Raw genomic sequence first — 27816 nt, forward strand, 5'->3', positions numbered from 1 at the left:
TGCCTCTCCACTGCCCTCAACCTTGGAACATTTATAGAAGGCTGGTGTGGTGGATACTCGGTAATCCCAGAACCAGAGGCTAAACAGGGTCATGGATTCCCAGTAAGTTACTGTGTAGATACACAAACAGACAACAGCCCTCCAAACCAAATCAGCCATGCTGGGCTCTCTCGTCCCACACACACACACACACACACACACACACACACACACACCCCAGCCCCCAAACTTGACGAAACAGAGACCAGAGGAAGCAGAGTCAAAGGCAGAGCTGTGGTTTACTTACTCTGCCAATCAGCTATTTCTCTGAGCAAATCCAGGGCCACCCTGCCCAAAGGGTCTGCCCTGGCCCTGGTTCCTCCCCACCCCTAAAAGGCACTGTAACAGGTGAAGGGAGTGATGGAGCTGCAGCAATGGCTGCAAATGTGGTGCCCCAGTGAAGTAGCCTGGGGGAGCCGCAGTGCGTGCCACACTGGCTGCTCAGCACGTCAGCAGCACTGGTTAGCAGCGGGGGGCAGCGTCCTGCCGCCCCCCAGCTCCACTCAGAGCAGGACCACCTTGTGGTGGTTAGGGCCTCACTTGTCAAAGTGGTCCAGGGGGTAGTGCTCCCCGTAGGTCTGCAGGTGCCGAGCCAGGGACTCCTGCTGCCTGCGCAGCTGGGCAGGCATCTCCTGGTACACATCGGAGAAGAGGAGGCTTGGGTTGGGCTTTAGCTTCCGCTCAGCCTGTTCAAAGGCCTCCATCACCTGGGAGACACAAGAGAGTAAGAAGTGGCTGTCCCCTTCACCCTGCCCTCTCCCAAACACGACCCATGGTTCAGCCTCCCCCTTTGAGGCCTCAGCCTGATGTGAGCGAAGATTCCAGATCCCCAGCTCTGGCCTGCAGGGACCTGGCACTGCCCTGAGCAGCTCTACAATGGAGGGAACAAGAGTGCAGGGGCAGGATGCAGAGAAGGGAAAGGACTCCTCAGGGCGATGGAGCCAGGGTTGAGCTAGTAACCATGGTGTAGCCTGAGGCCAGAGCAGGCCATCATAACCCCACAGAGGATGACATTGGTTTCAGCCACAGCCCAGGTGGGGCACTGCACATGCCTGAAGTGAGTATCTCAGGAACTTAGAGACGACTTGCTCTGGGTTCCACTGTGAAGTCACTGAGGCCATATGGTGCAGGTGGCTTGGCTCCAGGGGCCACACAAGGTTGTGGATAAGGCTTGCCCCGGTCAGTGTGAACACCCAGGTCCTGCACTGTTCTCCTGGAGTGCTCCTGTGCAGTGGAGCACTCCCTGGGCTCCAGTGGGCCCTCACCTTCTTTCGTGACTGCTTCCGCCAGGCCTTCTCCTGTTCCTCATCCCACCAACCCTGGTTCAGCAGGTACTGCCTCAGTCTCGAGATCGGGTGGTCCTGCTTGTCCCAGTAATTGACCTCATCCACCGAACGGTACGCAGAGCTGTCGTCACTGGTGCTGTGGTGCCCGATCCTGCTCAGGGGAGGCAGTGTGGATCAGCTGGGGTGTGTCAGAAAAGGACACAGGAGTGATGTGGCACAAGGAAGGGAGTGCAAATGGGGCAGCAAGCATGTCTGAGGGCGCTGACAGAGCTGACAGAGCTGTGAGCTCCAGGGATGGGAGGGAGGCAGGCACCTGTAGGTCATGGCCTCAATGAGGAAGGGCTGGTTCTCAGCCACAGCCCGCCGTCGGGCCTCCTTAGTGGCATTGTACACCGCAAACACATCGTTGCCGTCCACACGGATTGACATGATGCCATACCCAGGGCCCCGAGCCGCTGCGGGACAGAGAGAATGCCAATCAGGCCTCAGGGAGAAGGAGGGAAAGAGCAGAGTGAAGGGTGTGCTTTTCTGTGCCTCCCGTGACCTCGAGGTCAGACACCATCAAGGAGAGAACAGGAAGGAGGGCAGCAAGAGAAGGGCCCTTACCTATGCCATCCCCACGGTACTGCTCAGAGGTTGGTGTGGAGATGGCATAGCCATTGTTCCGGCAGAAGAAGATGATAGGACACTCCAAGGTGGCAGCAAAATTGAAACCGGCGTGGGCATCCCCTTCACTGGCTGCCCCCTCGCCAAAGTAACAGATCACGATCTGATTGGCATTGGCCCGCTTGGCAGCATAGGCTGCCCCTACCGCTGCATGGGAACACAGATGAGGAAGTGTGAGTAGGAATAAGCCCGCCCTCCTCTCCCTTCCTTCCTCTCTCTGACCCGCACACAGGCATAGGCACACGTGCATGCACATGTGTGCACACACACATGTGTGTGCACACACATGCATGTACGCCCTCAGGCTTAGAAAGTTGTCTCTAGGTTCCCAGGGTGCATGGCCCCTGACTCCAGTCAGGCTTACATTTATACCATCTTCAAAGGACAGCCAGAACTGGACCTTCCACACCAGGGCCAGGCCACCAGCACCTCATATCCTAGTTACTGAGTAGCCCACTGACCCTTAATCTGTCATCCAAGGGATAGCCAGGGAACTCTTTTTTTTTTTTTTTTTTTTTTGTTCTTTTTTTTCCGGAGCTGGGGACCGAACCCAGGGCCTTGCGCTTCCTAGGCAAGCGCTCTACCACTGAGCTAAATCCCCAACTCCTACCAGGGAACTCTTACAGTGTGAGTCTGGCAGACTCTTCCTAACTCTGGGCTCTCAGGCCACTGTGGACCAAAGTCCCTGCAGTAGGAAAGGCCACTAGGCCTCGCCTGCCCAGCACCCCTCCCCCCCGACTGGTCCACACTACTTCCTTTAGTCACCTGTGATGCCTCTGCCTCTGCCTCTGCCCCCAGGACATGGCTCTGTGCTGCCTTTCCTATCGCCTGTACAAAGCACTCCAGGTACTGTCTCTTCCCCATTGCTCTCACCCAAGCCAATGTCAGTATCAACAGGGCTGACATGTGTCTCTCTTTTTTGGAAAGCCTAGGGTGACTGTAGGCATATAGTGGCCACTGCATACATCTGCCGAATAAAGGACTCTGGTGTACCACAACAAACAGAGCTCTGCTTCCCACCATTCTCCCAGGAAGTCTGCACACACACAAGCCACACACCGGGATTGGCTCAACAGCCAGGCTATACTGAGACACATGCCTTCCATCAGATTCTGGGCCCAGGAGGACACAAGAGAGCCACTCCTGGTCTGTGTGCTGTGTGGGCACAGGCCCAGCATCCTGGCAGTCTCTGTGGTATGCAGGAGCCTCAGAGCAGCCCAGCTCTGGGGAGTGTACTTGGCTCTGAAGACCAAGGCTAGCCAGGGCAGGGTAGAATGTGGTCTCTGCAGTCACAGGTACCCATGAGTGACTTCCTGCCCTCCTCCCTGGTAGGTCACTTCCTGCTTCAGCTTCAACTTCCCGTTCTTGGTAACAGGGATAATGATACATGCCAGGCTCACCCACAACCACCACCAGTGTTCTTAGACAGTTTTGAGTGTGGCAAGGACACAATGCCTGACCATGCTGGCTTGGGCAGGAGCAGTCTGGGAAGGTCAGTATGGTCATGATGACCCAAGGCTGGTTGATGGGGTGGGATACCACGGAGCCGTCTCTGAGAGGCCCTGTGTATAGGCCAGGCTCTAACGGCACTACTCAACTAGCAGGCTGGAAGCCCAGGCCCACAGAGAGCTATGCCACAGGTATGGCATGCATGAGGTTCAGAGTACATGTCCTCACCCTGAGGGATCTGCGTAGCCAGTGGAGAGGAAATGGTGACGAAGTGACGCTCCTTGCAGCCGTAGTGAACGGGCATCTGGCGTCCCTTGCCTGGGTCACTCACGTTGCCGTAGCACTGGGCCATGAACAGCTCCAGCGGGTAGTCCCGGTACATGAGCACACCTGGCAGGAGGAGGTGACTGTGAGTCCGAGAAGCAGTGCAGTGGGGAGGAGCGCCAGGCCAACCCTGTGCACAACCTAGAACCAGTCCCTTCCTCCCCGAGCTTCCACCTCGAAGGCAGTAGCCAGGTCAGGGTGGTAGGGCAGGCCTTTGAGCCCAGCACTCTGGAGGCTAAGGCAGCAGGATTGCAAGCTGAAGCCAGGGCTATGTAACAAGATGATGCCTTGGATTAAAAGAAAGCTAAGAGTCAGACGGTAGAAGGTAGGCAGACTCAGGGGGTTACAAGGACAGGCAGGTCCACAGATAGACCGATCTCAGGAGAGACTTGTTTGGCCCAGATAACCCTTGGTAACTCAGCAAGGGTGAATGGTTTATATGTTAGCCATCATCCCACACTAGTCTTTAAGAGGTGTAACTGAACTTTGAACTTTGCGTATGACAGGGCTGCCCTGCACAGAAAATGGCAGGTGAGGTCTTCTTTGTAAAAATCTTGTTTTCAGCCTTCAAGGTCCATGGTCAGTGAGAGAAGATCCATCAAACTGTCACTCGATATGTGGCTTTTCAGATTTCATCCACGACCATGAGATGCTTAGGTCATGCCCATGTCCCCACCCTCACCCTGATCCCCACCTCCAACTCTTTTGAGAACATCCTCCATTTTCCTTCAGCCTTCATGTTGTTTTCTTTTTCTCTTTTTTCTTCATAACTCACGGGCCAGGCATGGTGGCTCAAGCCTTTAATCCCAGCACTTGAATCAGAGACAGGCAGATCTCAGAGAGTTTAAGGCTAGCCTGGTCGCAACGCGCAGTGAGCCGCTGTCTAAGTCCATATGTGCCTGCCCCTGTGCTCACAGATACAGGGAGCCATCCAGTGGCCCATGGGCCACAACGCTGAGGGGACGTGGCTCTCCTTCCTTTGAGGGTGTCAGCATCCCCCTTTCCCTTCCTTTTCATAGTGCTAGACATGGAACCCAGAACCTCAGACAGGCATGCCAGCAAATATTCTACCACTGATAGAGCCCCAGCCCAAGGCTTTTGTCCCAATGAGAAATTGTGAGTTTTGTGTCTTGAACTAATCCACCTCCATCTACTCATAGAAATAAAACCTTTTCTTCAAATAAAAGTCCTGAGGGAGGCCTCTAGAACATGCCAGAGAGCTGTGCCAGAGGGGAGGAGGCCCCAGGGAGTGTAGGAGGGTGACTCTAGCTGAATCTCCTAGTAGTAGGAGATATGGACCCTGAAGTGGATTCACAGTGGAGTGGTAAGGTCACAAACCCACTCACAAAACCTGACCCAAAATGTGTCATGCCCACAAGATATGCAGGGACAAAGATGGAGAGGAGGTGGGGGGGAGGCGGGGGGGGGCAGGGGGGGCATGGCCAAGAAATGCCTGGCCCAAATTGAGATGCATCCCTTAGGCAAGAACTAATCCCTGATACTAGCAAAGGTGCTCTGCTGTGTTTGCAGACAGAAGCATAGCATGGTTGTCCTCCGAGAGGCTCTACCCTGACTGAGACAGATGAAGACACCCAGAGCCAAACACTGGATGGAGCTCAGAGAGTCCTGTGGAAGAGTCAGAGGAAAGACTGAGGGATCCAAAGGGGACAGGGACTCCATAGGAAAACCAACAGAGACAACTAACCTGCACACATGTTGCATATATGCAGCTTGGTCTTCATGCAGCCCCCAACAACTAGCATCAGGGCTGACATGAGTCTGCTGCCTGTCTGTGGATCCTGTTCACTAACTGGGCTGCCTTGTCTGGCCTCAGTGAGAGAGGATGTGCCTAGTCCTGCAGTGACCTGATGTGCCAAGGTGGGGTGATACTCTGGGGCGATGATCTCCCTCTTCTCAGAGATGAAGGGGAGGGGAGGATGATACTGGGATATAGTTAGTTAGTTAATTAATTGGAGAAAAGGCTCTGCCGGATGATGTCAGATCGACATCGAAAGGTGACTTAAGCCAGAGCACTGGAGGGTCTGTGATTGCTTCAGGACACGCTGGGGCTCTCTCAGCATCACTGAAAGGGGACACAGTGCACAGCCCTGGGCAAACGCTGTGGGTCATGATGTCCTATAGTCCAGCAGAGCCTGAACTCACCCAGAAGCATCTTCATGGCCCCCGTGGTCTCCCAGAGCATGAGCTCACTCTGAAGCAGCTGTCTGTCTGTTCCCAAGCCTCTACTGCAGAGTTGTTCTTCATATGAGAAGTTAATGAGACTTGGGAGGCAGGCAGGTGAATTCAATGACAGCTTGGTCTACAAAGCTAGTTCCAGACCAGCCCTGGCTACATAGTGAGACCTTGTCTCAAAACAGTAACAACAAAAAACAAGGCAATAGGGTCACATGATAAGCAGCTTGTTTGTCTCTTAAGACAGGTCCCACTTGGTGCCCTGGCTGTCCTGGAGCTCACTATGTAGATCAGGCTGACTTCAAAGAGATCTGCTGCCTCTACCTCTCAGCTGCTGGGATTAAAGGTATGCACCACCATACCCAGTGGGCCTGGACCTTCTACATACGTAGGCCAGGCTGGCCTTGAAATTGTGGCAACTCTCCTGCCTCTGCTTCCATACATGCCACCACGCCTTGGCCTTCATAGTCATCTGCCAGATGACTTTGGATGGGCACAATAAATTCAAAAAGGCCTTGCTACACTGCATAGGCAACGATGGAGCAGGGGCTCTGGCAGAGGACGGGGAGCTCCTGCTTTGAGACTTCCCAGAAACTCACAAGGCCCAGGCGCTGGGGCTTGTACACGACAGTCACCAGGAAGGGACAGGAAGAAGGTGCTCACACACACAGTCCCAGGCTGGGGTGGGATCTGTGGTAAGTGCTTGCCTCATATGTGGTCCTAGGTTCCATCTCCACCACCGCCAAACATAAACAAATCCGACAGCCTTGGCTGCGCACGGCACCCAGGCAGATCTAACCTGCACCAGGAAGCGGCAGGTCCCATGGGAATCGCTTTGCTTCAGCACCTGCTGCTGCTTCACAGTCCTGAACAAACACCACACCCTGTCACCACCCCAGTTGGAAATGGCCAATATGGTCATGGGAGGGCAGCCAGAGTGACAGAGAGGGCAGTGACTGGGGCAGACTTTAGTGAAGAGTATTCACTAGCCCTGCTCCTTGGGAGGCAGATAGATGGCCTGGATCCCAGAACCTCATTCTCCCTGATGATTGCTTGGCTTTCACAACTAACAAGGACAACTGCCTCACTGGCTGCGACAAGGACCTCCACAAGCCACCCAAACCAGCTCCAAAGTGCCCACACTCTGCAGCAGGGGACTGGACAAGGAGCTCTGACGCAGTCAGAGACCAGGCAGACCGGTCGCCTGCCGCTATGAAGACCTCTCATCTCCTCACGGCACAGTGCCTTGTTCTTTGGGTTTGCTGTTTTTAAGGACAGATTCTTGCTATGTAGCCCAGGCTGGCCTCAAACTTGCAGTCTTCCTGCCTCAGCTCCCTGAGAACTGGGTTTACAAGCACATGCTATTGTGCCAGTCTTTTCCACCTCCCAACGTGAAGTAGGGTGGCCTCAGTCCTCTTCCTGTACTGTCGCCTCCATACAGACAAGAGCTTATGGGTCCCCAGTGCTTTGGAAACCTGGCTTTCCTTGCTGATGCCTCAACTGTCGCAGACTTATGTCCCGGCCCAGTACAAGAGGAGTCAGGAGCCGGTCTGGCTGTGGACTGGATGCCTAGCTCATCCAAGGAGGTCTCTGTAGTCACCTTGGCCAGCCCCACTTCTGAAAAGTGGTCCCTGGCTCCAATGACGAGGGCCTCTAACTCCAAGCCTTGTGCTAGCTTTATGCCAACTGCCTGTGACTTTTCAGCAGCCAGCTGGTGCTACCACCTCCTTATAGAGGACAGCATGACCAAGTAACTTGCCTAAGATGTGGCAGGCCAACAAGGCTCAGGATCTGCCTGGCTGGTACTGCCAGGGGCACCTTCCTCTCCAGACCCCAAAAAACACATCTCCCGGCTCAGCAGGCCTCTCCCCCAGCCCTCACTGATAGTCAGGAGCTATGCTGCCAGGTCACGTCCCTAGCTCTCCAAGATTCTTGCCTTATTTTCTGCTCCCTGCTTTCCTCCGTACCCCTCTCCCTTGCCAAGAAGCTCAGGAGCTTCCCGCAGCTTCTGCTTCCTGGGGAACATGCACCTCAGAAGAGTGCAGAATGCCCTGCCCTGGGTAAACAGGTGTCCACGGAGCATGCCATGCCCTCAGCCAGGCCTGATTCCCAAGGGTCCTTCCAGCAGCTCAATTCAGTTCAGGTTCAATTCAGGTGCCTCCTTATTGCCACCTTGGAGATGGGAAGGTGGTGGTAGTTCAGAGAGGGCTGTGAGCCAACCTTCTTTGCAAGAGGTACCATCCCACACTTTGTAGAGAGATCTGCCTTGTCACAGCCTCAACGCTTTCAATGCTGCTTCTTGGGCTCCCAAGGCCTTCACAGTACCATGCTGTGGAGCTCAATGGAGACCCCAGAGCAAACTACCAACAGACATACCTGCCTCCCGGTACTGGCCAAACACCAGGTCCGTTCGCTCCAGGGCAGCGGCACTCCCCACATGTGTCCCCTCCTCGCCATAGTTGGTCATGTAGAAGGAGATCCGGCCCTAGGGGGTAGAGGGCCAGAAGCCCAGGCTTGGTTAAGGCTGTCCTTCACAGAGAACCCTGCCTTACTTTTTTGTTTGTTTTACTCTTAGAGACAGGGTCTCTCTATAGCCCTAGATACCCTGACTCACAAAGTACACCCAGCTGGCCTCCAACTCACAGAGATCTGCCTGCCTCTGCTTCCTGGGTGCTAGAGTTAGAGGGGCATGCTGTCGCACCCAGCTACCCAGCCCTTGCCAGTCTTGTAATGATCAGTCACCACTGTGGCCATCACTGTGCTGGGCTGGGTTCGAGGAGCTCCTGCTGGACAGTGAGAGACGAGTGTCAAGACCTTAAAGTAAGCCCAGGCAGTCAGGTGTGGAGATAACCTGCTGCACTGGGCAAAGGCAGGGTGGGTGGGTGGAAGGCCTAGACAGAAGAACAAGGAAAGACACGAGGCCAGAGGGCCACGAGGTCAATCAAGTGAGGTGAGGGGAGAGAGGTGCATCGCACTGTGCTCCAGATCTCTCTGCAGAGGTTCTGCAGCCATGCCTGGGTCTTGGAATCACCTCAGGTGGCTCTGCGGGGAAGGGATGGCAAACAGGAAAGACTATAGTGCCAAGAGAGAGGGTGCCCTGGTCTGGGAGCCAGGGACACAGAAAGAAGGACAGATGAATGAGTCCTCAAAAGCTGAATTACTAGCTCAGAGAGTGACCATCCGTGCCCACTTGGCCTCTCTATCCCTGGGCCGGGAAAATCATTGGGCTTCCCAGTCCCCCTTGCCAGCCAGAGGTGATTGGTCAGGGACAGTTTTAGTCGCAGGCTTTAATAGAATTTGCTATTCTGCATAAGGGAGATGCTTGCTGGCACCACCCCCATGTCCTTCCTGCCTCACTCAAGAGCCAGGATGCCTGGACCTGTAGAAGCCATCCTGTGAGCATGAGGCAACAGGCACAGAGCAAGGGCCAATCTGCCATAGAGGACGAGGCAGAGGGACAGGGTGGGTGCCCAACAGTGCTGTAGCTGCCCACCAACTCCTAAGGGAACATCAGGAAACAGAGAGAAGGCAGGCAGGGGGATGGCAGACAGCAGGTGAGACTTGGGGGCCAGGGTAGGTGAGAAGGGCACTGGAAGAAACGGTTAGAGGAGGAGGGCACGCAGGTCAAGTCTGGACAGGCTGTCTAGCATGGGGTATGAGCCGAGATGAGGCCAACTGGTCTAGGCCGCCAGGATGGAGGTGTGGCTGGAGAGCTGGGGAAGCCCTGGTGTGTGAGGAGATCCAGATCACCCAAGATCATACGAAAGAGCTCTCCCCAAGCTGCCCCTCAGGACTGCCCACCTCTGTGGAGCTCCTGCTCCTGGAACCCTCTTCCCAGCAGCATGGGAAAGTGATGAGAACGGGCTTTCTGTAAGTAGGGAGCCAATTAAAACTTAATTGACTTTCTGGTGCCAAGTGGGTGGGCGGGTACTGGGTATGGAGGGAGGGCCTCATGGCTGTCAAGTTCAGTCAGTGTGTGGGTGAGCCTGAGATGCACCCCAACCTTGGGGTCTGTCCTCCAAGTCCTCCCTGCCTCCTGTTACCAAAGCACCCATTCTGCCACATGCAAGAGATACCCAGAAGGGACAAGTAAGGCTAGTCTCTCTGGCAGCTAGGATGAACACTGACAGACGGCACTCAGGGACTGCCCAAGAAAGCTGGCTCTACAGAGGCACGAGCTGGGGAGGAGCAGAGGCGGGCCGTGTTCGGCCTCCCACCTGCCTTCTGCTTGCTGCCTGGAAGAGACTCCAGCAGCCACCTGGACTATGAGAATTGTAAGAGACCATGAGAAAGGCCTGCATGGCACGGCATGGCACGGCAATGGGGTTATGGATTTTGTTTAATGCTTGCACAATGCTATTTGGGTTTCCAAAAATCACACGGAAATCCATGCACATTAAACGCTAAAGATCCGTGCCCCCAGCTGACTCTGATTGGTAAAATTGCTGGTAGCCAATGGCTGGGCAGAGACAGAGGCAGGACTTGTAAGATTCCCGGGTGAGAACGCGGGGGGAGAAGGTGGAGGTCCAGGCCTGAGGAGTTTAGGATTTATGAGTCGAGGATCGTGGCCCAGGACAGCTGCAGGCCTGTGTCTGGGGTAGCCAGGATAGAATATAGGTTTTAGTAAGTAATAATTCAGGAAAGTCGGAGGGGAGGGTGTCTTAGCAACATGGAAGTTTGGGAGTGGCCTAACCGCCGAGCTGTTTAAGGCATATTAAAATATAAGGCTGCGTGTGTGTGTGTGTGTGTGTGTGTGTGTGTGTGTGTGTGTGTGTGTGTGTGTGTGTGTGTGTGTCTTTCATTCAAGAATCCAGAGCATGAGGGCGTGTGGTAGCCAGGAAGCACGCCACTGCCTCTGCAGCTGCAGCCGCCACTGGGGCGTTTAGAGCAGGTTAATCTTCTAGTGCAACACAGTGAGCGGCAGCAGGACACTGGACAGACCTGACATGCAGGTGCTCTGGGATGACTTCAGGCTCCCTATTCCCCTAGCTTCTTTCATCCAAGACACAGACTAGTCACTTGCTGACTTCTGCTTCTTGACTGTGGTTCTCAAGTTTTCCTTTGGCATGGGGTAGTCTGTCTCCTGCACCCAAGTACAATCCTTCTGCTCACAGGCCATTCTCCATGTTTGATAAACTCCTTCTGTTCTGGATAGCATGATTCCCATCCCAACACTACAAGGCGGTTACAACACCAGCTCTCGTTCATTGATTTACTGGGTTGGGATGGAGAGGCAGCTTTGAGACAGTGTCTCACTTTGTAGTTTAGGCTAGCCTGGAACTCAAGGCTATCTCACTGCCTCAGCCTCCCAAGCACTGAAATTGCAGGCATGGATCCTCATGCCCGACTTTTTAATGTCTGGCTAGTGACAGAAGCCAGGACAAGGCAAGCCACCGAGTTGTGTATTCAGCTGTCAAATACAATGGAAACCAAGACAGAGACGAGAAAAATGTCATTCAAAGTCAGTCTATGACTGGCACTCCGAGACTTTGCTCTGCTATGAGCGTAGCAAGTGTTCTTGGTGTCCTTGGATGAAACCCTTCCCACATTCTTCCAGTGCCCCACCAGAACCCCACAAATTCTCCTGACACCGCCAAAAGGATCCCCAATACCAGCCCCTCCTCGGTGCATTCCTTGTATGTCCCCACATACCTGTCGCTGGGACTCATAGAGAATGCGGTCCATGGTGTTGAGCAGCGTCATGCTCCTGTACAACTTCAGGACCTCCTCCTGGGGCAGCTGCAGGTGGAGGCAGACAGATGGGGAAAGTTGGGACTGGAGGAGTCAGGCAAGGGACCTAGGCATGGGGGCCCTGGGAGGGGGGCAGCCTCACGTGGGGATCTTCACTGGGGTTGATGATCTGGCCCTGTCGGTCCATGACGCGGTAGATGGGGATGCCGGAGATGACATTGGGCTGGATGAACTCAAGCTTGTCTACAAACTCTGCAGAGGCCCCTGGGAACTGGGGCTTGTCATCCAGGGATGGGAACTGCTGTTGCTGCTGCCTGCTGGGGTGCTGGGGAAGAAAGGTAAAGAGGGTGCTATCAGGAGCAGCTGAAACTTCAGCTGGCTCAACCTTGGTGGTTGACATTATGGTGGGTAAGGAGCTCATAAGTCCAAGTTAGCCTCAAATGTGCTTCTTATCTGAGGTTAGCCTTGAAGTCCTAATCCTCTTCATACCCAGTTTTGTTTTGTTTTGTTTTGTAGACAGGGTTTCTCTGTGTAGCCCTGGCTGTTGTGGAACTCACTCTGTAGACCTGGCTGGTCTAGAACTCAGAGATCTGCCTGCCTCAGCCTCCCAAGTGCTGGGATGAAAGGCATGAGCCACCACTGCCTGGCTATGGGGAACAATCTCTTAAAGGGTGGCATGGAAATATGAAGGCTGGCACAACAGTACAAGCCTACGATCCTGTCCTCTGGGAGGCACAGGCAAGGACATCATGAGCTCATCATCTGCAACTACACACAGAGCCTACCTAAAATAACCCACTGGAAGTGAGCTTTAAAGACACTGTGGTGGAGCATGCCTTTGATCCCAGCATTTGGGAGGCAGAGGCAGGTGGAGCTCTGTGAGTTCAAGGCTAGCCTGGTCTACACAGAGAGTTCCAGGACAGCCAGAGCTATAGAAAGAAACCCTGCCTCAGAAACTAAAAATACTTAAGTAAAATAAATATACATAAAAAAGAAAGCCATGCTTAAGCAATGCCCCAAAGGACATCTAAAGGTCATTTTAGGGCAAGCCTCTTCTGCATAGCCCAGGCTGGCCACTCACTTATGATCCTCCTGGGGGAGACTGGGATTATAGGCGCTACTTGTGATAAATTCCACACACCTCGTCCTTCCCTTTCTCACCTGAAAAAGTGTATTCCATGAACCAGTGCCTTCTCCTTGCCAGGGCAGCACCTATGCTAAAGCCAAAACGACCCATTCAACAAATACCTGGGCACTCACTTAACCCCAGCTCTGTGCAGGATCTAGGAACGGCAGACATCTGTCCTTGGGGCCAGAGGGAAATGACATGCCAAACAGGGAGGAGGGCAATTCCCATCATCCCACAGCCATGAGTCCCACAGAGTAACAAGCAGCCAAGGAGGGAGTGCTGCAGGCAGAGGACAGAATAGGCAAAGCCCAAACACAGGGCTGGTACACGTCCTGCAGTGAACTCCAAGTAGCCAGGAGTCAGTCCTGTAGGGACATTGAACTTCTCAGAACAAAAAATGGCATACACTCCTCTCCGTGAAGACCTAGTTTCCAGAAGTTTCTCTGTGCTCCTGCATGCTCTATTTTTTATACATAACTGAACACAGAGCTATGCACAACAGCACACAGCACGCAGAAAGTGGAGGCAGAAAGATGTCAAATTTTGGGGCAGCCCTGAGACACAGAGAACCCCACCATGGACAGAGAACAAAAAGCTAGGTATGAGGTCTACACTCATAGTCCCTGTATCGGAGGGGGTGGGGCATGGGGGAGAAGATGCCACAAGTTCAAGGCCAGCTTAAGCTTCAGGGTGAGATCATTTAAAAAAAAAAAAAAATGATGGGCTGGAGAGATGGCTCAGTGGTTAAGGGCACTGCTCTCCCAGAGGTCCTGAGTTCAATTCCCAGCAACCACATGGTGGCTCACAACCATCTGTAATGGGATCTGATTCCCTCTTCTGAAGACTGCTACGGTGTACTTATATAATAAACAAAACAAGTCTTTAAAAAATAATGATGATGATGATGACGTGGGGCTTGCTTGGCAGCTCAACTTCTAATCAGAGCACCTGGGAAGCGGAGGAGAATCAAGAGTTCAGTCAAGAGTTTGGCTACATAGCAAGTTCAAGGCCAGCCTGGGCAACATGAGACCCTGTCTTTATTAAAAAAAAAAAAAAAAGGTGGGAATGTGTCTGAAAAGATAAAGTGTTTGCCTGGCATGCATGAGGCCCTGGGCTTGATTTAGAGCGGTGGTCCCTGCCTGGAAGGTAGTAGCCAGGGATATCACCAGACTGAGACAGCCTGGGCTATCAATGACTGTCTAAAAATGAAAAACAAAACGAAAAACAAAACATAAAAAAAATAAATCAAAAGTTGGACCACACACTGACGCTGGATGAACAAATCTTCCAGGGTTCCCCAAACCTGCTCTACCTAGGGCCAAGTTCCAGGAAAAAGGCCGCTTGCCAGAAAAAGCTGACCACAGCAAAAACTGGACTCAGACTTCTCTAATCAACACAGAAGCCTGCAGACTTCCTGGGGGCCTTCCCCAGCCCCATGCCCATAAGGAAGGTAGGGTATGAGCAGCCCACATTCCAGAGGAGGTTACTAGGGGAGAGGGAAGGGCTACTCTGAGAAACAGAGATGCCCACCTGTTCCAAACCCACACAACTTCCCACACTATCTTCCCTTAATGAAAACCCAGAGACAACTCGACCTCTGGGCAAGGGGAAGGATGGCTAAAGGGAGAGATGGGTTCCCATCTTCCAACAACTCTGGCTTGTTGCTAATTTAACCTTTCTGGGTCATTCATTCTGCCACGCCACTCCTTGATGTCATCAGACAGGAGGTGAGAGAACTTCATAAGGCTAGCATCACAGAAGGCATGGCTGGCAGCCACAGAGGCCTACATGCTCAGGAGGGACTGAATGGCTACGTGTCCGGCAGGCTGGGATGGGCTTCAATCAGTAACTACTTGCACTGCTACGAAACAGATGAGCTAAGAAGCTTAGGGAGGTAAGACAGCTTGTGCCAGGCCGCAGATCTAAACCCATGCGTCACAAATGGACTTCCAGCCTGTCAGGGCTATGATTCAAACCCCAGGACCCCAAATCCCAACTGCCACAGCATGTCCACTCCCACACATCTGCGTCTTTTCTCCCCACCGCAGCCAGGATTCCTCTCTGGTCAGCAACTGTGGCTTCACCTCTAGGGGAGCCACAGAAACAGTGGATTCCCTACAAGCTGGATCTCACGTGTGTCCCCTCCCTTCTTTTAATTGGATCGGACAAGGCGCCGAGGTTCCAGCGGGCAGCAAGTTTCCAGTGCATGATTATTGGCATTTGTGGCTCTGAGGAAATTATTGCTCCCCACAGCAGGGCAGGTTCAGGCTGGCACCCCTCTGGCAGACTCATCCTGTTCTTGCAAGAAGGAAGCAGGCAACCTGTCCTCGACCTGAGCTCCAGGCACAGCAGGACCTTGATACCGACCTGGAAGGAGCCTTTGTTTCACGTTTGTCTCCCACACATGCCACAAGGCAGGGGAGGTTTGAGCTGGGTTCCACAAGAAGCTCTCCATAGGTAATCACCTTGTACACGGGAAATGAACAAGGTTGGTTGTATTCAGTGACTCTGGAGTCAAACGGTTGTGGGCTCCACTTTCTAAGCTCACAGTGTGGCTCTCTGCAAACACTTCAAAATTCCTCATGTCTAAAAAGCTGCAGAAGGCTGTGTGCCAAGGTCCTAGGGTGATTTACACAGGTTTCACGTGGGCCTGGGCATAACATGTGCCTGAGAAGTGCTAAAGAGAAGGGCATGGTGGCGACACTAATGCCACCTTCACAGTGTCTCGTCACTGCCACAGAATCCCTAACTGAGGCACCCACTTAGGAGACTGAAGCAAGAGAGTAATGAGTTCAAGGCCAGTCTGACCCACATGCTGGGACTTGGTTTCAAAACCTGACCAACCCCACAAAGACACAAAGGTAAGACAGCAGGAAAATCAGACATGATAGGCACCTTGGGAAAATGGGGAGAGAAGAACCAGTACCCCTTAAATTAGAAACTGATTCCAGGCTTTGCCCTTGCAAACTTGAGAGAGAGAGAAACAGGAAGAGACGGGGAGGAGAGCTGAAGGGCTAGCCTGGGAGTGATGAGTCCCGGGCAGAGCCTGCAGGCCGAGTATGAGCTAAGGTGTCCCAGCAGGACACACTGTCAGGGGACCTGATGCAACCATCCAGACACCCAGGTGCACTGGAGCAGGCCCAGGCCATGTTCTCCAACCCCCTCTTTGCACACGTGTAGATAGGAGGGCTGTCTTTGTCTCCATGAAGTCACTGTGCTTTTCATGAGTTCCAAACTGGCTGGTAATGAGGATGCTGGATTATGGGGTGGGCGGTAAAATACCTATAGAGGCCAGGCAGTAGCAGGAGGCAGAGGCAGGTGGGTGGCTGTGAGTTCAAGGTCAGCTTGGTCTACAGAGTAAGTTCCAGAACAACCAGGGCTACAGAGACCCCACCCCAAATCCTACAGAGAAGGGATATGACCACGTCCAATGACCACATTTCTCCTCTGCCTCTTCTTGGAAGTAGGGAGTTGTGTGGCGGCTGGTGACAAGGATGACAATACTGCCCAGCCTGGGACCAAGTCCTGAAGTAAAAGGACCCCAACAGGAGCTGGGCAGCCTGGGCAGCCTGCAGAGGTATCTGCATGGCCATTCCCTTGAGCAGCAGCTGTAGGCCGACCACTCTCTGAGCCTCAGTTTCTCATTCTGGTGTACATTCTCATGGGCTGTTATGAGCACAGCGTGAGCTGACACGTACATGACTCAGCCCAGTGCCTGGCACTAAGGAACACATGGCAAGCATGAACCACCAACAGGTATGTAAGTGACTATTCCCGTCAACCAGGCAGACACGAAGCTCGCCCAGGAGCATGGGTATGGGATGCTGAGAGAAGCAGGGTGTCAGCACAGCTACACCTAACCTGCCTGGCTCCAATCCCAGGTCTGCCTCTGTCCACCACAGATACTGGACAGGAACCTACTGCCCTGAGCCCACGTCCCATAAAGACAAGAGACAGAGCTGGAGAGATGGCTCAGCAGTTAAGAGCACTGACTGCTCTTCCAGAGGTCATGAGTTCAATTCCCAGCAACCACATGGTGGTTCACAGCCATCTGTGATGGGATCTGATGCCCTCTTCTGGTGTGTCTGAAGACAGCTACAGTGTACTTTTATACATAAAATAAATAAATACATCTTTAAAAAAAAAAGACCAGGATTGTGGGCTGGGGGACAAGCCACCACTGATGCCTTGTAGGAAGTGTCACCAGCCACTCCACATGAGTGACAGAAAAGCTCCCTGAAAAGGAGTTAATCGAAACTGCTGGTCAGGCCGGGAGAGGTGAGGGCAACAAGGATGTTGGGCGTGAGGAAGAACAAGGACTCCAGAGCTCAATGGAGTTATGCAGGCACGTCAGGCCAGCATCCGGAAGCTGAAGCAGGAGGATCACAAGTGTAAGGCTAGCCTGGACAAAACAAAAACCAAACCAAACAAACAGAAACAGGCTCCAGGCCTGGCACTCGGGACACTGGAAACCAAGATGACTGAAGCAGGTCCATAACAGACAATTACAGGGCTAGAGCAATGGCTTAGGTGTTGATTCCTGGCACCTACGTCAGTTGACTCACAACTGTCCATAACCCCAGTTTCAGGGAATCCCAATACTCCCTTCCAGTCTTCACAGACACCCATACAAATGTGTACACACACATGCAAATAAAATAAACCTTAAGAGACAAAAAACCAAAAAACAACAGACTATGAACATAGGTGCCACACAAACTGTATCTCTGTGCTCACTGAACCCCCGCAGCCTCTTTGCAAGTTCCTGCCATCAAACAGCTCAGAAGGGCTAAACAACTTGTCCGAGCCGCGCAGCTCACAAGTGGAAAGGCTGGCATGTGCAGGGGCTGCATGAGCAAAGGAGATAGGGTTCAGAACTCATCTATCATTTGGGGTGGGCCTGCTAACTCTACACTCCCTCTGTGGAAGAGAGCCGAAACCACCAACACCTACTGAGTCCTGAGCCCTGAGGCATGGGGCCTAAGGCAGCAGGGAGCAATAGCTCCCTTGGGGTTGCCGCTCAGGTTGGAAAGCAAGCTGGCTCCCTGGGCCTCAGAGACCCAGTGGCTTTCAACTCCACAGGCTCTGAGTGCTGCAGGTGTGAAGCCCAAGAGAGCACTCCTTCCACGCTTTGCCTGAATCAGTCAACATGAAGCCAGTCAGTGTCCCTGGAGAAAAGTTATGGCTGCCATTTGTAAAACCCCGACTTAGTCAGTGTTTGGAACACAGATGGAATACCCACTAAGAACCGTTCTCTTCAGGCTAGAGAGATAGCCCAGAAGTGTTCAGTTCCCAGCAAGGCAGCTTGCAAATTACCTAGAACTCTAGCTCCAGGGGTATCTGACACCTCTGGCCATAGCAGGCACACACTATTCAGGATTCATTCATTCATTCATTCATTCATTCATTCATTCTGTCTCTCTCTCTCTGTCTCTCTCTCTGTCTCTCTCTCTCACACACACACACACACACACACCTTTAGCCCACACTCCAGAAGAGGGGCAGGAGGACTGAATCAAGTTCTAGGCCAGCCTAGACTACAGAGCAAGACCCTAGGGAAATAACACAATCTACTCTAGCTAGATGTGACAGCCCACACTCGGAATGCCCAGTACTTGGAGGGGAAGGTACTAGATCAGGAGTTCAAAGCTATCTCCAGCTACAGAGTTTTTGGGGTTGTCCAAGACCATATGAGATTTTGTCTCAAAACCCAAACAAAACAATCTCTCTTAACCCTTGCCAGCACTATCTAAGGGAAGTATTTCTCTGGTTTGGCCCAAGGAAACCTAAAGTGTGCAGTCCCAAACTGCTCTGAGGAACTAGCTGCAGCCAAAACAAGCTGCAGGGGCCTGGTGGTGCCCACCAGTCAGCTAATCCTCCACTGATTCCGCCCCTCCGTCTCCTACAAGAACTAGTGTGAACAGACCCTTTGTTCCTTGCACTGTCAAACAAAGCTGCTCGCTTCTGCTGGATGGGACAAAGTTTTCTCTCTTCTAGAATCAAAATGCCAGCCAGGTAAGATCTTTACACTAGGGTTGGCGAGGGGGCAGAGCTCAGCTGTAGCACGCTTGCCTAGCATCCTTGAGGTCCATGGTTCTCTCCCAGCACTGACGTCCAACTGAACCAAACCAAGGCATGCTGATACACAAGGGAAGTGGAGACAAGAAGAAAACAAGTTCAAGGCCAGACTCAGTTCAGAGAGACGTTTGATCTGGTAAAGTCACTTGCCACCAAGCCTGACGACTGAAGTTTGATCATTTGATCTCAGGGATCCCAGAGCTGTCATCTGATCTGCACAGTGGCATGCACCTGCCACCTCCTCCTCAAAAAAGAAGGTTCTTGTTAGGTCAACAACATTGTATTTCGGGCTGGAGAGGTGGCTCAGCAGTTAATAGCACTGGCTGCTCTTCCAGAGGTCTTGAGTTCAATTCCCAGCAACCCCATGGTGGCTCACGACCATCTGTAATGAGATCCGATGCCCTCTTCTGGTGTCTGAAAACAACAGTGTACTTACATACATTAAATGAATTATTAAAAAAAATATTGTATTTCAAAACAAAGAACCTGAGTGTGGTGGTGCACACCTTTAATATCAGCTCTTTTTTTTTTTTTTTTTTTTTTGGTTCTTTTTTTCGGAGCTGGGGACTGAACCCAGGGCCTTGCGCTTCCTAGGCAAGCGCTCTACCACTGAGCTAAATCCCCAGCCCTAATATCAGCTCTTGAGAGGCAGAGGCAGGAGGACTAGAAGCCAGCCAAGGACTGCACCCTGGGATGCAGTCTCAAAAACAAAAACGTGGCGGGTGTGGATGAAGTGTGGGGAAGGGGTGGTGTCGGCCTGAACTAAGCTCTTCTGAATCTAGCACAGCCCAACAGAATCAAGTGTCCTGGACAGAAGCTGCTAGGGGAGGCCAGGATGGGGCTCGTGTCTGAGTCCTGAGAGTCTGGCGTGCCTGAGCCAACTGGAAGGGAGTTAGGCTTTGGAGTCTGAGCCTCTGTACTCAGACTTCCTACCGCTGAATCTGTTTCCCCATTTTTAATAGCAGTGCACTAGCACTTTGTGTGCTGAATTATCAGTCACAAAGTGTTTCATCATATGCAAAACTCCCTCAGGGGTGTCCGACTGCTGAATCTTGCACCACAGTGCTGTTATCTACAAACCTCACACTTTACCTAACTTCCCCCCAGCTAGCAAAACACACACTCACAGACACACAGACACAGAGAAAGTAGCCCATCATGTTTTAGCTAAGTTTATAATTCCACGTTGGGCTATATTCGTAACTGTATTTAGCTACATTTAGCCTGCAGGCCAAAGGTTAAACAGAACAGGAGAGAAACCAGCTCCTCTTGGCACATGGAGAGGTTCAGAGCACCGAAGCGGAAGTGCAGAGACCTGGCTGCAGCCGACCTTGCCCCAGCAGCTCTGCTCTACCAGGTGAGGGCCAGGATGCTGCAGAGAGCCGACTTGTTTCTTTAAGTTTTTACTTCTTTTCTGGTTCATTTCATTTTATGTGCTGCTGTTCTGTCTGCATGTCTGCCTGCCTGAGGGAGCTGATCCCCTGCAGCTGCTGTTCCAGACAGTCGTGAGCTGCCATGTGGGTGCTGGGAAATGAACCTGGGTTCTCTGGAAGCCCAGACCGCGCTCCTAACCACTGAGCCACTTTTAATTGTTTAAACTACACTTTTACTTACTGTGTGTGCACATGGATGCCAAAGCGAGAGAACTTGGGGAGTCGATTCTCTCTCTCCTCCATGTGGGTCCTGGAGACAGCTCACATCAACAGGCTTGATGGTGGCTGCCTTTATTCTCTGAGCCATTTCAATGGCCTTAAGGGTGATTCATTCATTCTTTCCTCCTTCCTTCCTTCCTTCCCTCCTTCCTTTCTTTCCTGCAGAGTCTGGCCACGTATCCCTGGCTGGCCAGGAGCTCCCTGCAATCCTCCTGCCTGTGCTTCCTGAGCACTGGAATTACAGGTATGCACTGCTGTACTCCGCTGAGGCAGTGCTGGTGTATTCTACCAGAGAGCCCAGAGAGTACGCAGAGGTTGGTTTTCTTCTTTCTTTCTTATTTACTTATTTTTTATTTTTTGTGGGCCTGCATACATACCTACAAGATTTACAGTCACCAACCCAGGCCAGGCTCCCACAGTGTGAGTGTCCTTCCTCTTCTTAGCCCTGAGCAGCAAAGACATCTGCTATAGCAGCAAGGGAAGAAGGCAAAGGCAGATCTAACAAACACCCCAGGGCCACGGTGTTCAGTGAGGAGTGGCAAGAGGAGGGGCTGCCTTGTCCCTCTTCCTGACCCACTGGTCACCCACTCTAACCAAGCCACAGTTGTACGATCCCCCCACCCCTTCTCAGCTCCTCAGCCCCAGCCAGATAAAACTGCACCTTCCAGCCATGCCTGCAATCCCACCACCTAGGAAGCTGAGGCTGGAGGAATGCCACCAGTTTTGAAGCCATCACAGGCTATACACTGAGTTTAAAACAAAAAAGAAAAAGAAAAGTTTTCTCTGTGTTCAAATCAAACTGCAGTCTAGTAGCCTCAGCAACAGGGCCTTACTATACAGTCACAATAGACCACCTAAAGCAATGCAAGGGCCTGACCAGTAACAGCCAGGCCTGGCACTGACACTGTCACTCAATGCCCTGTCTCCGGGAGCAAGAGTGTTAACTACTGTGGAGTACTTCTGTTTGAACTTTCTTTTTAAGAAAAAAAAATTTTTTAATTAGCTTGCTAAACTAATGGGGCTTCATTTATTTAATTTTATGTGCATTAGTCTGAAGGTGTCAGATCCCCTAGAACTGGAGTTATAGACAGTTGTGAGCTGCCTTGTAGGTGCTGGGAATTGAACCCAGGCCCTTCATAAGAGCAGACAGTGTTCTTAACCACCGAGCCAACTCTTCAGCTCCGTAATGGGGCTTCATAACACTTTTTCATATATTCTTAGTTTTGGTTAGCCCACCTCTACTTCTCCTCTCCCACCACCTCCCTGTCCTCATTTGAACTTAACCCTTTAGCTCCCAGTGTCCTCCCCCTGTTCTTTCACAGCATGTGTTCTACTGTCTCCTTTTTATTTTTTCAAGTGGATCACAAGATCAAAGATTCTGGGGTAGCTTCTCTGTGCACACTTCATTTTGTTTACCTTTGCTGAGCCCCTCAGTTCCCCATCCCTGTTTGAGCCCTCTGGCCCCCAGGGTTCCCCTTCCCCAAACGCTACTGCCCCTCACTCCCTGCTAATAGTCTCTTTTACGTTCCTAGCTTCCACATGTACAGAACATAAAGGATCTGAAGCTACAACCTCCATGAGATGTACAATGTTCACCCTGAGCACACCCAATCTCGTCTGCTCTCTGAATGAAGCTAAGCAGGGTCCGGCCTGGTTAGTACTTGGATGGGAGATGTACAATGTTTATCTTTTGTGGCCTGGGCGACCTTACTTGATACACATTAATCAGCTTTATCCATATTCCTGCAAATTTCATGGTTTCAGTTCTCTTCACACTTGAGTAATACTCCATTGTGTGTATATATGTGTGTGATGTATATGTACACACACATATGTATACACATGTACACATATGTATATATATGTACACATATACATATAGATCACGTTTTCAGTATCCATTTGTCAATCAATGAATATCTAAGTTGATCCTAGCTAGTGTGAATGGAGCAGTGATGAGCAAGGATGTGCAAGTCTCTAAAGTGAGGCCCAGACCTGTTGGATCTATGCTCAGAAGCAATAGCAGGCCAAGTCATGTGGTAGATCTGCTTATAGTTTGAAGACTATCCGGACTCATGGTCAGAGTGGCTGCACCGGCTTATATCCCCACCAACAGCATGAGGGTTCTCTCACTGTGCTAGAAGATGCTGTGCAGGCAGCTGGGGGGAAAGACATCAACCCACCCAGTCTTGGACCTCTGCACAATACAATGCCAACCTGGTACACACATCTGTGGCAAGACTGTTCTCTTGATTGAATACCTGCTCCACAGGGAGGACTCCTTACCTGGTACTGTAACCCAGGTCAAAACATATGACTAGGGAAGCCATAGGAACTAGAGGAGAACCTACTGAGCTACAGTAGGTAGAACCTACTGAGCTTCTATAGGAGCTGTTTTCCTAAATGGCCATGTTTTCAAACTGTCTTCTAAATATTGATGTCTATACCATAGATTTGTGATTCTCCCAACCTTAACCAGAGAAGCTTCTTATTGAAATGGGTAGTGGTTAATGCAGACACATTACTGCTCTGTGCTCAGAATAAGTGACTGTAAGTGCTCAGCTGTAAATGAGACATTAACATCACCACCAGACATTAATATCCAAAGCTCAGGAAGCCCTGTGAAAGAGCAGCCAGAGGGGTTGGGGATTTAGCTCAGTGGTAGAGCGCTTGCCTAGGAAGCGCAAGGCCCTGGGTTCGGTCCCCAGCTCCGGAAAAAAAAAAAAAAAAAAAAGAAAGAGCAGCCAGAAAGAACATAAGAATTGCAAGAATGGGAGGAGCTGCTGCAGGATGGGAGAAGCTGCTGCAGGATGGGAGGAGCTGCTGCAGGATGGGAGGAGCTGCTGCAGGATGGGAGGAGCTGCTGCAGGATGGGAGGAGCTGCTGCAGGATGGGAGGAGCTGCTGCAGGATGGGAAGAGCTGCTGTAGGGTGGGAGGAGCTGCTGCAGGATGGGAGGAGCTGTTACAGTATAGGAGGAGCTGCTGCAGGATGGGAGGAGCTGTTACAGTATGGGTGGAGCTGCTGCAGGATGGGAGGAGCTGCTGCAGGATGGAAGGAGCTGTTACAGGATGGGAGGAGCTGCTGCAGGATGGGAGGAGCTGCTGCAGGATGGGAGGAGCTACTGCAGGATGGGAGGAGCTGCTGTAGGATGGGAGGAGCTACTGCAGGATGGGAGGAGCTGCTGCAGGATGGGAAGAGCTGCTGTAGGGTGGGAGGAGCTGCTGCAGGATGGGAGGAGCTGTTACAGTATAGGAGGAGCTGCTGCAGGATGGGAGGAGCTGTTACAGTATGGGTGGAGCTGCTGCAGGATGGGAGGAGCTGCTGCAGGATGGAAGGAGCTGTTACAGGATGGGAGGAGCTGCTGCAGGATGGGAGGAGCTACTGCAGGATGGGAGGAGCTGCTGTAGGATGGGAGGAGCTACTGCAGGATGGGAGGAGCTGCTGCAGGATGGGAGGAGCTACTGTAGGATGGGAGGAGCTGTTACAGGATGGGAGGAGCTGCTGCAGGATGGGAGGAGCTACTGCAGGATGGGAGGAGCTGCTGCAGGATGGGAGGAGCTACTGTAGGATGGGTGGGGCTGCTGCAGGATGGGAGGAGCTACTGTAGGATGGGAGGAGCTGCTGCAGGATGGGAGGAGCTGCTGCAGGATGGGAGGAGCTGCTGCAGGATGGGAGGAGCTACTGTAGGATGGGTGGAACTTCTGCAGAATCTCTGTCCTGGTGACACAGCTATTGTAAACATAATTCACAGCAGTCATGGTAACTTATAAACACTGCACAAGATGAAGACAGTTAGAAGTTCCAGCAAGGTTTAGGGAGGTGCTCTCAAGACCCCATTCCATTAGGTCTATTAGCAGTTGCCAGCTGCTAGGGAAGGAAGAACCATTTTCTTTAGGCCCCTGGTAGATTCCCCAGGCCCCAGTGGATGAGTCTACACCCATTCATATATGGGCAATATTAACTGGACTCACCAGCACTCAGAAGGCAGAGGCAGGAGGATCTCTGTGAGTGCAAGGCCTGTCTGGTCCACACAGTGAGTTCCAGGGACAGCTGCGGTTCTGTAGATAGACCCTGTCTCAATAAACACACAAACAAACAAGTCTAAGAGGACACAGAGTCTCAAGGGATGTGAGGATCCTAGGCAGAACTGGAAGTGGGGAAGGTGGAGAGGATTTCACCAAAATATATACAAATATAAAATGTTCAAAGAATAAATAATAATTAAAACACCAGTAAACCTTCAAACTGAACACAGATGCAAACACCTGTAATTCCAGCATTTCAAAGCTCAGCCAGGAGGACCACCAGTCCGAGGTCAGCCTGAATTATACTACACATAGGACAAGCTTGTTTCATGAAGAAGCCCCACAGTTCTAAAACTGTGCTGGCTACCTATGCCTGGTGCTACTGTACTGGACAGCACAGCACAGAGATAAGACATCTACTCTGTCTGGGAAAGCTTGGTCAGATGACCGTGGATCTAAAAATCTTCTTTTGCTATCCCCAAGCCTGCTGCTACCACTCAGAAGGTAAAGGGGTAGGCACAGCAGCACTCGCCTGAGATCTGACTACTCTGAAGGCTGAGGCAGGAGGAGCTGAGGCAGGAGGATCCTGAGTATGAGCCTGGGTTAGAAAATTCTAGGTGAACCAGACTGCACCTCAAGAGTTGGTCTAAAACCAGAAACCTAGTGAAAGAAAAACATGTACGGGAAGCACAGTGAGATGTGATCAAAGCATACTGTATGAAAAGAAGATTGATAAAAAAAAAAAAATGTTTAAAAGCCAGAACTGGGTGTGTTGGTGTAAGCCTTTAGTCCCAGCCTGGGGAGACAGAGGCAGGCAGGTCTCTGTGAATCTGAGGGTAGTGTGGTCTACAAAACAAGTGTCAGGACAGGACAGTCAGAGTTACATAGAGAAACCCTGTCTCAAAAAGACCCAAAACAAAAAGAATAAAATCAAGAGAGAGAATATAAGGCCAGACATGATAGCAAATTCCTGAAACCCCAGCATCTGAGACATAGAGGCAAGAGAATCAGGGGTTCTAGAGCCACCCCCAGCAAAAAGGAAGGGAGGAAGAAGAGAGGGAGGGTGTAAGGAGGAGGGAGAGAAGATAGAAGAGGCTGAGGATGAACCTCAGTAGGTCGAGTGCTTGCCTGGCATGTGTAAGTCCTGAGTTCAATCCCCAGCAGGCATGGTGGGGGAGTAGGAGGAGGAACTGAGGGAGGGGGCACTGGGAGGAGGCAGATATTGGGATGTAAAGTGAATACATAAATAAATTAATGGGGAAAAAAGCAGTCATAGTGGTGCACAATTCTAATCCTAACACTGACGTGGAGGCAGGAAGAGCAGGGGTTCAAGGTCATCCTCAGCTTTACGGTGAGGTGGGAGGCCAGCCTGAGCTACAGAAGACACTGCCAAAAAGTGGGGGGAAATGGAAAAAGTTAAATATACAATGAAATATATAATGAAAGATACAGACTGCTCCCTCCTGCTGTTCCTCCAAATGTCCTCTCAAATAAGTAAAGAAATCCGGGGACAATAAACAATAACAGAAGACTGCGCCAGCAGGAAAACAGATTTAATCAGCCACAATGACCTTTCCCTGGGGTACCTCACTTCTGCTGGAAGCTCAGCCTACCTGCTCAGCCAATGAGTCCAGGGACTGAAGTCAGCTGTGAAGGATTTGATTGCCAAAAAAAAAAAAAAAAAAAAAAAGCCAAGGAGAACAGCACGCAGGCAGGAGCCTGCCCCTCCCCCACCAGCTCCAGCAACCTTTCTGTATTTGCTGGCTTCAACTGACAACCTTCCTCATCCAGCTCACCTGTTTGTCCCCTTCTCTTCACCCCAGAGCTTCTATCTATCTTCTCTGTCCTATGAAATACACAGAGGAGCAAACACAGCCTCATAAAAGATGGAGATGCTTCGCCCAGGTCACCCTTTTTCTCTCCCAATCTCTGTGGTCTCGGCCCTCACCCCTAACATAAGGCAGGCATTCCCACTGCCCTTCTGTGCTGGGCCCAATTTGCACTGCCCTCAAGCTGGCATCTCCACAGCAGCCCTATGACATGCCCACCACTGGCAGTGTATGGAGAGCCTTGAGCTGTAGGTGGTTGCTTGCCCAAGGCTACACAACTGGCAAGTGGCAGAGCAGAGAGGCCAAATCACGTGGTACAGCTCTAGACTCCAGCCACTTAACCAGACCTGATTCCACTGGGAATTTATGTCAAAACCCTCTAACCAGGCATTGCCGACAAAATTTTTCTTTTGTAAGGGACGATCTTGCTATATAGCTCTGGCTATCCTGAAACTCTACAGACAAGGCTGGCCTGTAATTCACAGAGGGGAACAAGTACAGAGGGGGGTGTGGGGGGTTGAGTTGTCTCTCGATGTGCCAGAGTCCTGGGAGGGATGGGGAGGCCCCAAGGAGCTGATAGGGACGACTCTAGCTGAGACTCCCAGCGGTGGGGAATATGGCACCTGAAATGGACACTGCCTGTAGCCAGGCAAGACTCCAAGTGGAGGGACCCACCCACAGAACCTTTGACCCAGAATATGTCCTGCCTACAAGATGTGCAGGGACATGGATGGAGCACAGACAGAGGGAGTGACTGACCAATGACTGGCCCAGGTCGGGACCCATCCCATGGAACCAATCCCTGATGCTGTTAATACTTGCAGACAGGAATGCAGCCTAACTGACCTCTGAGAAGCTCAACCCAGCAGCAGATAGAAACAGATTCAGAGACACACCCCCTCCCCCGAGCCAAACATTAACCTGAACCTGGGTAGTCTTGTGGAGGAGTTGGGGGAAGGACTGGGGGCCCCGGAGGAGGATGGAGCCTCCACACGAAGACCACAGTCAATTAACCTGGACCCTTGGGGGCTCTCAGAGACTAAACCACCAACTAAAGAATGAGCATGGGCTGGACCTGGGCCCACACACACTTGTGTGGTGCTTGGTCTTCATGTGGGACCCCCAACAACTGCCTCTGAACCTGTTGCCTGACTGCGGATTCCTTACTCCTGGCTGGACCACCTTGTCTGGCCTTGGTGCATGGTACTGCAGTGACCTGATATGCTGGGGAGGTGAGAGGAGCTCCCCACTTTTCGAAGGAGAAGTGGTGGAAGGGAACGAGAGGAGCTGTGGGGGTAGCTGGGAGGAGAGGGGGTGCCGATATTCAGAGTGTGGAGTGAAAAAATAAATTAATGGAAAAAAAAAGACAGTCTCACGATGAAGCTCTGGCTGGCCTGGAGCTCAGAAATCTGCCTGCCTCTGCCTGGAATCAGAAGCACACATCACCACACCA

The 27816-nt window shown here is 51.9% G+C and overlaps 1 protein-coding gene across 4 annotated transcripts in view; it reads right to left on the reverse strand.

The window, feature by feature from the left end:
- Positions 1-259: 259 nt before the first annotated feature.
- Positions 260-27816, reverse strand: part of Bckdha (branched chain keto acid dehydrogenase E1 subunit alpha) — a 28791-nt gene continuing 1234 nt past the window's right edge. The window contains exons 2-9 of one of the 4 annotated variants that reach the window (NM_012782.1): positions 11791-11973; positions 11610-11696; positions 8334-8442; positions 3669-3830; positions 1932-2138; positions 1639-1780; positions 1305-1476; positions 260-746 (exon numbers count right to left, since the gene is read on the reverse strand). In NM_012782.1, the coding sequence (NP_036914.1) occupies positions 576-746; positions 1305-1476; positions 1639-1780; positions 1932-2138; positions 3669-3830; positions 8334-8442; positions 11610-11696; positions 11791-11973 (1233 nt within the window). In that variant the 3' untranslated portion in view covers positions 260-575. The remainder of the gene's footprint in view (positions 747-1304; positions 1477-1638; positions 1781-1931; positions 2139-3668; positions 3831-8333; positions 8443-11609; positions 11697-11790; positions 11974-27816) is intronic. The other 3 variants (XM_039101525.2, XM_017588814.3, XM_063281522.1) reach the window with 3 other exon arrangements.

This window comes from Rattus norvegicus, chromosome 1 (assembly GCF_036323735.1).
Source record: "Rattus norvegicus strain BN/NHsdMcwi chromosome 1, GRCr8, whole genome shotgun sequence".
Taxonomy (NCBI): domain Eukaryota; kingdom Metazoa; phylum Chordata; class Mammalia; order Rodentia; family Muridae; genus Rattus; species Rattus norvegicus.